Source organism: Bradysia coprophila, unplaced genomic scaffold (assembly GCF_014529535.1).
Source record: "Bradysia coprophila strain Holo2 unplaced genomic scaffold, BU_Bcop_v1 contig_94, whole genome shotgun sequence".
Lineage (NCBI taxonomy): Eukaryota > Metazoa > Arthropoda > Insecta > Diptera > Sciaridae > Bradysia > Bradysia coprophila.
The window spans coordinates 8,220,322-8,235,625 of NW_023504022.1; the positions used below are offsets into that span (position 1 = coordinate 8,220,322).

The 15,304-nt window shown below is 36.2% G+C and overlaps 1 protein-coding gene and 1 long non-coding RNA gene across 2 annotated transcripts; one reads left to right on the forward strand and one right to left on the reverse strand.

The window, feature by feature from the left end:
• Positions 1–2,646: 2,646 nt before the first annotated feature.
• Positions 2,647–3,269, reverse strand: LOC119085293. The gene is made up of 2 exons (XR_005089261.1): positions 3,104–3,269; positions 2,647–3,039 (listed from the first exon to the last, which is right to left on the reverse strand). It is a non-coding gene; the product is annotated as an uncharacterized LOC119085293 (long non-coding RNA).
• Positions 3,270–13,364: 10,095 nt separating this feature from the next.
• Positions 13,365–14,664, forward strand: LOC119085269 (luciferin sulfotransferase-like). The gene is made up of 2 exons (XM_037195621.1): positions 13,365–14,366; positions 14,426–14,664. The coding sequence occupies exons 1-2, from the start codon at positions 13,408–13,410 to the stop codon at positions 14,556–14,558; spliced, it is 1,092 nt and encodes a 363-aa protein (XP_037051516.1). The 5' UTR covers positions 13,365–13,407; the 3' UTR covers positions 14,559–14,664.
• Positions 14,665–15,304: the final 640 nt, after the last annotated feature.

Consider the following 15,304-nt stretch of genomic DNA (forward strand, 5'->3'; position numbering starts at 1 on the left):
AATGCGCAAAAAAAAGACTGCTCACTCACAACTAGGTCCCACCTTTTGGGTGGGTCAGGTGCCTTGACTGACACTTTTGTAAATGTATTTTTGACGTATTCAAATAAACTTGTCACATTTAATACATAATATATTTACTATATTAATGACAGTAAAATGTGACAATTTTTTTTTTCTTGGAAACCATCGAGGGTAAGGTGGAATTATTTTTGACCACTATTTGAGCTCTCAATTTTCTTAAAATTTTTCAATTTTCAAGATTTTCAATCAACCTCAAATCATAAATAAAATATGACTCGTGTAGATTACGACCCTCGCTTCGCTCTGGCCGTAAAATTCCCACTCGTATGAGCTGTCTATTATTCTGTTTGATTGCCTTTTTGTTACATCAGAGTAGATGTGAAGTTTGTTTTGTGAATGTTTACACTTTTGCGTAAAAAAAGGAAGTTCCCGGTACTTAATGTGGTACCTTCACATGGTGCCATGGTAATAAATGAACTTAATTAGTTTTTGGTTCACCGTTAAAAATAACTCAGTTTACCAATATTTTCGGTAAATTGGTACCACTCTATAATGGTAAAGGGATTAAAAATATTTGTAAAGGGAGAAATTTATTGGTAGACCGAGAAAAAATAATCGCTCGATTTCCCATTCACAAAACCTTCTATCGTGAATAAAATGTCACGACTTGTGTGAATTACGGCCCTCGATTCGCTCTGGCCGCAAACTTCACACTCGTAAATTTTTTACAATATTCTCTTTGATTCATTTAATTCCATGTATTTAAAAAAAATTTCAGAAATTAGTTGAGATAATTCATCTTATATTGCCTGCAAAAATTTAACTTTTTTATTAAAATTTCTTACACTTTTTAATCAAAGTGTGCTAATTTGATAACAGGCATTTTGCTGGTGTAAGATGTGGTTGTAAAGGGAGTAAAAAACTACCTACTTGATAAGTGACAAACAACTTGATAGTCAACTATCAAATTTATTAGTCTGCTATCAAGTTGTTAGTCAACTATCAAATTTGATATTCAACTATCAAGTTGTCAACTATTAAATTTGATAGTCTGCTATCAAGTTGTTAGCAAGAGATGTTTACACGTTAGAAGATGGGCATCGAATGATGAAATTATTCTTCCTACTAGTTTCATGCACGTCGAAAACAAACTTACATGATTTACCCACACTACCAAACAAAATCAAATTTAATCAAAGTAATCTTTTTTAATTGAGGCTATGATCAACAGTATAAAATCCCGTTTTTCTCGGATAGCTTCCAGATCCTTAGTCCTACATAGCCCATCTTCGAACTTAGCCTCGACATTTTAATTCCACGTATTTAAAAAAAAGAATCATCCAAATTGGTTCAGAATTACTCAAGTTATCGTGCCCTCAACGATTTTTTGTTACCCACATTTAACGTTTTTCATAGCATTTTATACATTTTCAATCACATTGAACCTTTTTGTTACCCACATTTTTTGGTATTTTCTGGTGTAAGACCCTGACTTTCAGTCAAGGGAATAATGACGCAGGCAGTAAAAGAGCGATCTTTCCTAAAAAATTAAATTTGCAATAAATGAAAATCATCTATCCTATTTTTCCCTAATGTGCCCAAAATAGAAGCAGCGTTTCCACGTTCTATAGCAATTGAAACTCGTTGCAACAGACAGTCCTATGATTTAGCCTCAACAGTTGCCTTTTTCATTAATGATCCCAATTTGTCTACAAATTTCTTCGTTTTAGGACCCATGTAACCTAAAGTCTCGAAAGCAAGTGGAGTTGCAGCCATTGTATCTCTCACAATTACATCCCATAACAACGATCTACAATGACTACATGGTATCAAAGTCATCCCATCAGATCTTTTACCATCATCTCTTGAGATACCAGGTGACTGTATTATGTTAGGAATACCTGCATTAGAACACCTTCCTGGTTGCTGTCTTAACTACAACATTGTCTCCATCGGCAGACTCCCTTAAGCTAAACGGGATCCCTCTAGTTTCCAACGCACTCACCAAGGCTCCATGCAAGTCTACACAATTCTTAAACAACCTAACGTTTGACTTAATCAGATTTACCCCATCATTACCTTTTGATTTACTACTAAGAACGATATACGGAAATGCAATCAATCTCATCCTAGATTGAACATCGTTCTTCTTGACGAAAAAAGTTTCAATAACTTCAGTAAGCTCCTGACAAACAACAGCGCTAACCAACTTCTGTATAATACGAGTCAGCGGAACCGGTAACTCAAATACTTGTTATATCCATTTCACGTTATCCAATCATCATTTTCAATGTTTTGCATATTATTCTCCCCCAAACAAAAACAAAAATAGTCCGAATCGATTGACATTCCACCAGACGCCTGTACCATAATGTTTTAGGTTGTACAAATGAGCGTGTAAAATAATCCAAAGGAAAAATTCAATGACCAGCACGAAAAATTCAAATGTACCTATTATGTTCAGTAGAAGTTTGCACAGCCTCCAAATAACAAAATTGTAATATTAAAGCACAATTATTGAAATAAATATCAATCTTATTAAAATATTTAGCAGAAATTTTTAACGTCTTTCCTTCGCAATGCCAACTGCTGCTGCAATATAATTGTAAGTTGGAAAATTTTTCGGGACGATCAACTCTGTGTGGCATCAGAGCCACCGGCAGCTATTGCAAAGTTATCTGGAGGACATCCTGGACATCCAGGGCACCCAAGACAATGCGCAACAGGTTCTCTAGGATCGACAATAATGTCGTCAATACCTCTGGGACATCCAGGACATCCAGGGCATCCAAGACAAACAGGCATAGGTCTCTTAGGTATGGGTTTACATCTAGGACAGAGGGGACATCCTCTGCTATCAAGTGGCGTGTACGTTCCGTGTAGGCATATTCGCTTCTGGTTTAAGCACAAAGGTGGTTGACAAAGTGAATTAATTGGTTCTGGGCAACCGGGACATCCAGGGCACCCAAGACAAACCATCACAGGTTCTTTAACCGTTTCGGTGAAGCAAGATGAGATCTACAATTAAATCTCATTGTTAGTTCAATTAACCTACTAAATAGAGGCGGAAAAGTGATTGTACCTTGAACACGAAAAACACGACAGCCAAAACGATCAACCGATTCTGCATTTTCACTTATTTTATTTACGAGTTTCGACTATACTGAGCACACGTTATCTTGAAACTGTCTTTTATAGCTGATCGCAACTCGGAAGGTTGACGCTGTTTGTTTCAATGTGTATTTGAACAACTTGAACGTGAATTACAAGACCAACAGGCTTCTGTTTGTTTCCAAGCAAAAAAAATAGATTGATACGCAAATAATTCAAGCGAAAAATGTGTCAACGGGTCGGGGGGAAAAACCGACAATTATTATTCATACCAAAATAAGTTCGTATGTAGGTATTAGGGCGTACCGAATTTTATGGTCTGATGGTTTCTAAAAAGATATTCTACAACGTTTTTTAGAATGTAAAATTTGAACTTCCGAATAATAAGCCTTGTTATATTGCAATTTTAAAAATATTTTTGAGCACTTCACCGTTATTTCACTTAATATTGACCAATATCTAGCAACCTTTCGACTGCCTAGAGAAACACCGATCTTTATAGTTGCAACTTGGTGCCAATTCACCAACTGGCCACAGTAGAAAGAGCAGTTCATTTGCACCGGATGCTCAATTCACTCACATGGATTTGACATTACATTGAACAGAGATATTTCTTCGCGATGGTCTAGACGACTAAGTCGAGTGCATATCGCAAATGATCATCCTTCACTCATGAATTCCATCAGGGAATATAATCGACTCAGCTCTCAGATTCGGCATGGACCGGTTTAGGACCGAAGTTAAGCTTAAAATAATGTGTGAAAGTGAGGACTTTTGTGCAATTTCTTCTTTTGTTTTTATTAATTGAAGTTGTGATAACAGCTGTGATGTTTCATTTCGCCTTTTTCTTTCGGTATTTGTTCTTTGACCTTTTTATTCTGTTTGACGAATTAGTTTATTTATTAACCTTTACGGTTTTATTTGACGAAATCAATGATTAACTCTAAAAAAAAATTTGTATTCCAAGCAAATTGTTTTTTTGGAATGATAATAAATGAATATTGAAAAAAATATATCTACCAATATCGGGAATGTATAACGGTAGGGTTCCAAAATCGAAAATTTCAAAAAGAATACATTTTTGACTTGAAAAAGAGTACAAAAATGTTCAGTTGCCAAAGCAGTCGGCATTCGAAACAATTTTCAAGAAAAAGTTTATGGAATTGCGCCTGTTTTTCAACCGTCTAACCGACCTAGACAACTATCACATCGCGTATTACATTCTTCGCAATTGTTTGTCTATACCAAAATTGGTTTTCCTGCACCATCGTGGCATGTGCAAGGAATCTTAAACGAAATTGATGACGACATACGAACAACAATCGAATCGTTAACGAACACCCAATTGAACACAGACACATGGATGGCTGCATCGTTGCCGATCAGTTGCGGAGGACTAGGTATAAGGCGAGTACAGGACATTGCTTTGCCGGCATTTCTGTCTTCAGTAAACAGTTCATTTCCATTGATGAGTAATATGTTATCACCCACGCTCGACATAATGGAAATTGCAGATTACGAAGATGGTTTAGCTGCTTGGAATTGTGAGTATCCGGACACAGAATTACCAATGTCAACTAAGTCCCAGAAAGATTGGAGTTTAATAAATGTCCAACGTATATTAAAAACCATTCCCGTCGACAATGACGGAGACAGAGCGAGAAGACTTGCGATTTCCGAGCCGGAATCGGGCGCCTGGTTACACGCGTTACCTTCAAAGACAATTGGCACGCTACTGGACAACAATGTGTTCCGGATATGTGTCGGGCTAAGACTTGGAACTGACATTTGCAAACCTCATAATTGCGTCTGTGGTGCACCAGTGGATAGGAAAGGCCGACACGGGCTTCACTGCTTAAAAAGCGCCGGCCGTTGGCCAAGACATGCGGAATTAAATCAAATCAACAAAAGAGCCCTCGCTTCAGCGGATACTCCAGCATCTCTAGAGCCGCCTGGGTTAATTCGAACTGATGGAAGAAGGGTAGATGGCATGAGCTTGGTTCCGTGGAAAAAGGGAAAAACACTGATCTGGGATGCATCATGTACCGACACTTTTCAACCCAGCCTGCTGAAGAACACGGCAAGAGTGGTTAGGAAAGCAGCAATGAACATCGTCAGAATCAAGGAGCACACCTATGCGCCGTTGCTGGATCAAAATTACCATTTCGTTCCGTTTGTCGTCGAGACAATGGGTCCCTGGTGCAATGAAGCAAAAACATTTTTGGATGAACTTGCTAAGATTATAACTTTGAAGACACACGAACCCAGAACCAAGTCTTTTATTCTGCAACGGATTAGTATTGCGATCCAGAAAGGGAATGCAGCCTCAGTCATGGGGGCGTTCATGGAGTCTGAGAAAATGGAGGAGATCTTTTATTTGTGATTTAGTTTAGAGATTTGAATTTTAAAATTGAATTTTGAATTTGATTTTTTATGTGCTATAATGTGATATATGTACCAATGCTGATAAATAAAAGTAAAAATTCAACGGTGAAAAAAAAACAATAAAATTCAGTACAGGCTTTGTATATTAACTCTTTACCATACTCTTTACTTTGGACGAAATATAACCATCCTTTTATGCTTTAATGCCTTAGCATTTATTGATGATAACCACAAACGTTTCTACTTCTCAATAAAAAGTTACCACATCTTGGCATGTATGTCCAAAAACAATGTGAGTTGTAACTGCCATATGAAAGCGATATGTTGATTACAACTTCGAATTTTCTCAATTGGAACCATTGTTTTAACAACTACCTTAACTACTTGTTCTGTTGTACAATGGTACATTACCAAATTTTGCTCAGTGGGAAGTTTATAGCCTGAGCCGAAAGCAAGGGCTATAATCCCACTTGCCAAAAAAAAAAACAATTTCAAGGCAGTTAGGTACTATATTTTATCTGCGTGTGCGAATAATCACTTTACCTCCCGAAAAACTGATAAGTAATTTTCTGTTTTTCTTATTGCCGTGTAGCGAATTTGTTTTACCTTTTAATGCCAAGTATACAGCCAGCCAGTGAAATGAAAATTTGACACAAAATGTATGGGCTATCTGACAGAATTTTCAGGTAGTATGTAGAAAAAGAGTACAATGAAATAGTAACAGACTATAGCCGCAGTCGGTGAAACGTAGTTGCAATGTCGAAAAAGAGTACATGTACTCTAAAAAGAGTACGTCTGGGAACAGTGCCGGTTTTTAGCTTTTGGGCGCCATAGGGCAATTGGAAAAATAGGCGCCAATTTAGTAAAGCTAAATTTTTTGAAGGACCTCTGGCGCCATTTTCTTCTGCTCCACTTCGGGCGCCACGGGCATCTGCCCATTTGGCCCATATGGAAAAGACGGCACTGTCTGGGAACACTAATAACGGTAACTGCATTGGATATATTGGTAAAATTTAAAAATTTCTGAGGCTCTTAATTCATTATAAACTGAAAGTGTGTTAACGTTACGCTATTGGAGCCCAACGTACAGCAACACGATGAAATGAATGTTGTGTACCATCCAACAAACATACATCCTCGTATATCTATCGTCATAATGTTTTAACTACAAAGATAACAACAATGGAACCATAATAAAAAATAAAGGCAGGGAATAAAACACTAACTTCAGCCATAACCACATTATGGAAGCCCCAAAACATCCACTAAACTACATACAAACGACGATGATATTTTATTCGTCACTGACACATAATATTATCTTATTTCAGTCTTTTGTGTGACGTTCTACACAATTCACCCAACTTCTTCAAGTCTCCTCTTCCCTGTTACTGACAATAAATTAGGACATGTGTCGTCCCAGTGAAGGATTTATGACAAATTTATTCTTTTCTTGTTTGTAAATGCTCACGTCTCTTTTGTCCGTCCATCGTACAGCAAGATATTTCGCACTAACACGTTAACTGCTTTTTTTTCCTTCCTTCCTTTCCACCATAAAAGAGCAAACAAAAGCTCCACTGTAACACTCGCGTTGCGTTTTCTCTTTTCTTAATACATTTGGATATTCGCTTCGTTTTGTTTTTCATATGAAATTGTTGTTTTTACGACAGATGGGTTTGTTGTCGTTATTATTTATGACGCATAGGGCGACAATATCTATATTCCTTCGAAAATGACAAAACTTTACGGGCGAGAGTTGAGATCTTTTTTGCCATTTATCCGGAAAATATGCTCTGCGCGTTTAGTAACACAATTACCCAGTCATTTCACACCATTACGGATTTTCTAATTTTAATTTTTTTGTGTGCGAATTTCATTGAATTGTCAGCTTACAAAAACTATTTTGTGCATTTCATTTCGATAAACTAAATAGATTCCGCCATGTAGTGCACGCCAAAATACACACGGGAAAATTAAATTAAAATTTCGATAAATCATTTCGTTTTTTGATTATTTATGATATTTGGCTAAATAAATGGCCTGTGACTGGGGGGTTTTATGTATGGAAAAACCTTTTTCCATTCGATCCTTTTCATTTATATATCCGAGAGTGTGTCTCGTGTATTTGTACAACAGCTAAAAATTATACTTATTGGACGTTGGTACTAAAAATGTAGATATTTCGTCGTCGTATAGAAATGGTGAGGACGATTGTACAAAAGGCTTTCTGTTTCCGGTACGTACCGAAAGTTTCTATCGGAGAATTTAGGATAGATCCAGCGACATTTTTGCATATTTTCATGAATTTTGCCTCATTTTCTAGATTTTCACAAAAAGATATTTTCGGAAAATTTTGAGGGAAAAAAATTAGGAAAATGTCGAAACTATGAGAAATTGTCTCTAGTACTCCACTCTACTCCACTTTTAGGTATATTTTGAATTGAACTATTCTCGTCATATACTCATCGTGTTCAACAATTGAGTTACAAACAATTTTTTTTTTATCGATGGAGAACCTAATTATAAGACACTTTGTCTTGTATCATATGCCAAAAAAAGTTAAAACTTTTTTTATAAATCCTTTTGAAAGTCACTGAAAACACGAAAATTCGAATCGAAATACAAAAATTTTTGATACTGTACTTCTATTCGAATTTTCGTGTTTTTAGTGACTTTCAAAATGATTTATAAAAAAAGTTTTAACTTTTTTTGGCATATGATACAAGACAAAGTGTCTTATAATTAGGTTCTCCATCGATAAAAAAAAAAATTGTTTGTAACTCAATTGTACCAAAAATACACCCAGAAACTCTTTACTCTTTCCTAATCCAAATTTTGTTTATAGAAAAATTCCATTTCTCGTAGTGGTTGTTCGCACCATCAACGCAATTGACAATGTCTAAATGTGACATTCGAATTTTTTTTCCTGCTTCGCTTCGGATTTGTTTCAAGCAAGAAAAGCAATTCGTTGATAGAAGGAAGGTTTAATTGAATTTTGATTTACGCGACCTCATATATAATCAACAAAAACTCTTTTTATGCTTTTACATCCACCTCTCGTAAAGTTTAAGGGATTTTGTGTTCATATTTGTAATATTTTAAGCGAGCAGGAAGAGTTTTTCCGGAAAAAAAACCCTGATTGGATTTTCCTATTTATTTAAATTTTTCGGAAATTGGTCTATGAATTTGTGATATTTGATTCGATATTTGGTTTAGTTTAATTGAATATTTACTGGTGAGATGCAGAATTTGGTTAGAATGGAAAATGTATCATAATTTAGTGCGGTCGTGTCTGGAATACAACATTTTGGGAAAGCTTTTACAATTTTATAACATTGTTACGGAATGCATAAAACCAATATTTTTACGGTAATAAACGGTAATATAAGATTATGTACCTCTTGCCAAAATTGTTATAGAGACTTGTGGTGGTCATTGCTGGTGGAGCCGAAGGTGAGAACCGTAATGGCCACACGTCAAAATAACAATTTTGGCAAGCGGTGCATACAGTTTTTATCTGTCAAGAACATATATACCGAGATAAGCAAAAATGATCTAGATGAATAAGTACTACTTAAAACACGATGAAGTTAATTGCGGCTGGTCAACTTTCGGCACCCTGGACTTTACTTAAATCGTCGAGGAATGCCTCCAAATAAATTTCTAAAAATCTAAAACGCAATTCTAGATTTTTAGAAATTTATTTGGAGGCATTCCTCGACGATTTAAGTAAAGTCCAGGGTGCCGAAAGTTGACAAGCCGCAATTAACTTCAACGTGACAGTGAACGACATCTCAAATGTCTCACTGTCATTTTTTTCAGAGAATGTCATTGTGAATTTGCAATGACACAATAAAATTCTCAGAAAAATTTGGCAGTGAGACATTTGAGATGACGTTCACTGTAAGTAGGTAATTATTGTTCTAAGCAGATAAAAGTATTAAATCTGTCATGACACTTCGTTTGTTAAAGGAATCATGTGGAATTTTTTCACAAAATCTATTACTTCATGTGTTATGTAAGAGAAAGCCAGACTGTCAACAACAGATTAATGTTTTCTAAATGGTTAACATTTGTTGATGGAAGAAAAAGTCTAAACAAAGGAAAGTCTAATCTATTACTTCTTATTGTATCAATGTATTGATAGCAAATGTTTACTTTGATAGTCTGTAATATGAGATGAAATTTTAGTTTACAAAAGATATAATAATAACTATTTGAGGTGGAGGAACTGGTCTGACACGAAGTCGGGAAATCTGGTCCACGCCGAGATCAGTGATAGGACAGCATAAACTAGAATTGTAAGTTATATATCGAGCAGCCGAAAAATTGCAGACCTAGTTCACACTGCAGAATCTACAGGTTAGAGATATAGTCAGAACATTAGCACTACATTAAGATTAATCGCTGTTTAAAATATATCCCAAGTTACCGTTCTCCAAAAAGAGAAGTGTTTATTTTTGTCCTTCAGGTTTTCACCATTACAATCGACGTCAGCGAAATTTGGACTTGAATTTGCTTCAGCTGTTTTTCAGCTTGTCCACTAATACACACAAAGCTGCTCACACGTCTTTATACGGTTTTACACTACACCGCAGGGCTTATTTTTGTGAATTTAAATTCTGAAAAATTCCTGAAAAATCAGATTTTTTTTCAGAATTTTTCCGAATTAAAATTCCCAAAAAAATACAGGTATGCTCGTTGAGTTTTGATGTCCCAACGACACTAGAACGGAATAGTATGATTAGTTGACGTATAAGCACTTTTGCATGTATGCGTGAACGAGCTGAAAAAGAGCTGCCGCAAATTCATGTCTAAATTTCACCGACGTCGACTGCAAATATTTTTTGAGGGAAATTTAGAAAGGTGTAGCCTTGATCATAAATAGACCTTAGCAAGGCAAATATATGTGTGTCATTATCTCAGTCATATATGAACGATTTCAGAGATCCTACAAAAATTATTTCATTTGCACATCCCTTCTGAACGTATGGCCACTAAAAATTTCGTTGTGATGAAAGTAAAAAAAAAATGATTTGATTGCATGCAAATCTAACGCATTATTTTTTCACTGTGGCGGCGTAAAACGATGTTAGCTCACACGCAAAATAAAATTAAAAAACATTAATTCCATAAGAAGTACCATAATATCCATAAACCTTAATAAACAACTACTCACTCCCACTGGTAGAGCGGAAAAAAAAACAGAAGTTTTTATAAGTGGCAAATAATTTACAATTATGAGGCCCATTATTTTATGTAAATATCATCAAAAAATGAGTAGAAGGAACGAAGAAAAAAAAAACTCATCCGTTGATGTTGCAAATTTACGTTTTTCGTTTACCTTATCTTTTTGCTTAAACACATATACCTACACCCCGAACCTATTACGTTCGCCCTTTTGCTTCAACAGAATATTTTATATATAAAATAAAATACAACACCGAAAACATACATATACCAACCACCCCTCATTCCTATTGTTCCATTATTTTATGATATAGCTCCTAAAGCTCTCGGTTTTCCTTGTTTGAATCATATCCCAGTGCTGATAGTGATGCCATCCAGGTTCTGTATACGCTCTGTGTCCCCATATCAAATATTATATATATATATACACACTCATCCCAATCCGCACACACCGCACATCTCATAACAATATATAAATTGGCCTAAAGACTAAAATGACTGTGTGACTCTCGTTGTCTCTGTGTAGTACGGCTCACCAGTTTTCTTTTTGCGAAAAGTCTTTTACGCCGGTTTTATACTGTGTGTTGTGTATGGCAACTTACCTATTATTATAGCAGCGGAGAGATGTGATGCCTCTTCCATTGCCCTCTTCTGTGATGTTTGATATTAAAAAGACGGCTACAAATTATGATTATAATTTCTTGGTGACATTTATGTGTTCAGCAGAAGGAATATCTGGTGACGGAAAATTGCAACAGAGATGAAATGGATTTTTATCTTGAGGTTAATGTGGGTATATATTATGTCTATGTGCTAACTAAGGGGTGGCTCGGATGGGTGATATGAAAATAGCATAATATTGTGTGTGTGTTGTGTATCATTTTAATATTATGTTCCAGGCTCTGGTTGTTTAATAATAATTTTTTTTGGTATTTTGTATATATGTACGGTTGAAGTGTAACATTTCGGCGTCAATGATGGTTTGAGCATTTAGGGATTATCATTTTGTAATACGCCAAAATCATATCTTGATAATACGTTTAAAAAAAAAATGTCACACACAAAAAACGCAACCAGCACGCCTTCCTGAGAATCTGAATGCCACCCAAAGGCGACAGTTTTTTTTATATAAATATTCCCTTGACTGTAAGTCATGGGTCTTACACCAACGAATCATTCGGAAATGTTTGTCACGAAAGGATTTCACTGTGATTGAAAATGCATGAATAAGGGAAATACTGTCCGGAAATTTAGGTTCAAACGTAACAGATTTTTTGTATAATTCTGTTGAATTTCGAGTACATTTCGGCATAAAATTACTAACATCAGCGCTCTATTTTTTTGTGAACCAACTTCACAGCGATGAAATATCAATATCAATATGGATTACTAGAGTGAAGCTGTTTTCTGTTTTATTTTTAATTTTGTTTAACTTGGTTTCGATTGACTCCGTTCTGCTGCGTATAAGGTATGTTTTTCGAAGCAGCCTTCCGAGAATTTTTCCGTATTTCCATCGTAAGGTGGCACGAAATTGATTGAACAAACTTTAAGACACTAGTTCAAGCGTAAAGTTTGCGGAGACTGAAGATGGTTAAACCACGCTAACCTCTGACCGCCACTGGATCCGGAGGTCGAAACGGCAATTTGTCTCCACATTCGCTTCACGCGTACCATGGGAAAGGGAAGAGTGATTCTGCTCTGTTTGTTGAGCTGTCTTCGATTGAACTTTACTTGTTCTGATCTCAGGCTCCTTTTGTGAGTAAATTTTTTTTTTTGTTGCATGTTAGATAACGCCACCCCTGGAATTAGTCTGGCTTCCAGGTAAAATAAAGCTTTGTACCACCGGTCGATTACAACGTTATTTCGAAAGGACATAGAGCGCAAAGAATGAAGTACTAAAAAAAATGTAACGCCTCTACAGGCCAAGCACGGATTTTTGAGTTAGGTTCGTTATATTCTAGGAGTTTTGAAATGAATATTTTGCGTGATATCTTAGTTTCTATGAAAAAATAAGATTTTAACAAGTGTGAAGTTTATGACCAGAGCGAAGCAAGGGCCGTAATTCACACGAGTTGCATACTTTATTAAAGAAAATAGAAAATTTCAACAAATGTGAATTTGTTGCCAGAGTGAAGCGAGTGTCGTAATTCACGAGACGAGAGTTTCATATTTTTATGGAGAGGTAAACAAGAAATACGTCCCCTTTTCAGCGCCTTCAACGACAGAATAATATCTTTAGATTAACGAGATTACCCACCCGAAGGCATAACATCTCGTCCTCTCTAAGAGGAGCAGATTGAGATACGCTCAATCAGCGCGTCAAATGACTACCTTTATATGCCTTCAACGACAATAAGACTTATGTGTTACGGCAATGTAAATGGTATACACATTTGGTTTCTTAGTGCTAAATCCAGTTCAAAAGATTTCGTTGATTGCCAAATCATGATTAAAGTGATAAGAAATGATACACATTCGAAAATTATTTTTGATACAGCTTGGCCCATTCCTCAATTGGTTGATTTTTTTGATAGATAGATAATAACCATTGAATTTGGTTTGATAAGTTATCAAAGTTTGATAAGCAACTTAAATGTCGAAAAAGCTGACTCTATTTTCTTTGGTTTTAGCTTTGTTTGATCCCTACTGAAAGTAACACAACCGATCGGAGTCTTACATGAAACAAAAACAGTGAAGAAAATGTCGTATTCCCTAGAAGAATTTAAAGGCTCCCCGTTTCTCGGAGACGAAATGAACGAATTGCTGAGCTCACAATTTACGGTGGTGACTGCAAGCGAAAAATTCATATCGGAATTACCAGAATGTCTGAGTAATTTAAAAGAAAGTGTGAAATTAAAACCGTGTATTGTGCTTAAAGAAATATGCGAGTTGTTCATGGAGGCGATTTTGGATTTTGATATCCGATCTGACGATGTTTTTGTGTGTTCGTTACCGAAATGTGGTTCTAGTTGGATGCAAACAATTGTTTGGTTGCTCACACATGACTTGAATTATGAAGCCATCAAAAAGATAAATCGATCGAATCAAGTGGGTGACTTTGACGAACTGCTCAATGGATCTGCAGCCAAAGAAATATCCGCAAAATTATTGGCGGATAATAAATCATTGAGCGAAAGTGATGCACTAAAAATGGGATGGAATGAAGTTTTCAAGTTGTTGGATGAACCGCGTGTTATCAAAACTCATTATCCAGCCTATTTTCTTCCAAGACAAATTTGGTCGAAAGGAGCGAGAGTCATTTATGTGGTTCGCAATCCGAAAGATATGGCCGTCTCATTGTATTACATGCTGCGAAACTTTTTTCTCGCCGATATCACGATCGATGATATCGTCAACGGTTTTACGAATGAGACTTGTTGTTACTCTCCACATATAGATCACGCACTCGAGTTTTGGAGACTAAGGCACTTACCGAACGTTTTATTCGTGGCTTATGAGGATGCGGTAAACCATTCGTTTAAAACTATCAAAAAAGTAAGCGAGTTTCTGAACTGTAGTTACTCTGACGAGCAATTGAACGAGTTGACGGAGTTTGTGTCGTTTGGTAACATGAAGAAAATACAATCAATCAACAGAGAAGCGGACGTAGCTGAAATGGAACGTTTACGTGGCAAAAAACGTCCCGATGCGGAGTTCACGTAATTATGCCAAATATTTGTTTGATGATCCAATCAAAACTAACTTCTTACAATCAAAGGTTCCTGCGTAAAGGGAAGCCAGGTGGATATGGCGATGACTTGAGTGCCGAACATATAAAAAAACTTGACAGTTGGATTGAAACTGAGCTCCACGGAACTGATTTCGAATTCAACATGGGAAAAAAATCATGATTTCAGTAACCAACGAAATTAAGCTTTTAGCCAAATGAGTAAGTTTTTTGTAATTTTGAAAAAAAAGAGAAATGTACGTTTTTGTCATACGATCAATAATAATAAATAACAGCAGCAACGTTGCATATCTAGTACTAGAATGATCACTGATGGATGATGTTCATTAAAACATTTGTAAGTGATTTTTTGGTACCCCTGGGCCACTAGAATTTTTTCTGTTGAGGTACATTTGTGACCCCTCGAACATCTCTAATGTTTGGTACACTTCGTTCATTCTTTGATAACAAGACAGCTTGAGTACGTGGAATTAAATTCTTGAGGTTAAGTTCAACTATTGGATATAACGAACGGGTGACAACGACAACTTGAGTAATTTTCAACGGCTTGAAATAATTTAAGCCAAAAAGCCACCCGGACAGCAAATGCGATGGGGACCACGATTTAAGCGCGGCACGACTACAAACTACTACCGCAAATTTTCATTTTGTAAAGAAGATGTCGTCGGGCCATATCAAGAATTGCACGAACAATCGCATAAGGGCGGATCAACATGCCCAAATTGTCCGTATGTTTTTTTCTCACATCTGTCTCGTCATAACCACGTATGTCACGTTCAAGAAAAAATATTCAAACTCACTAATGCAAACGTGACGATAACGACCGGCCATCCACAATATAAACTTTTCGTCTCGCCGTTACGTTCAAACAAAACTGGCAAAGACGTATGGTGGCTCGGATCGCTGCAG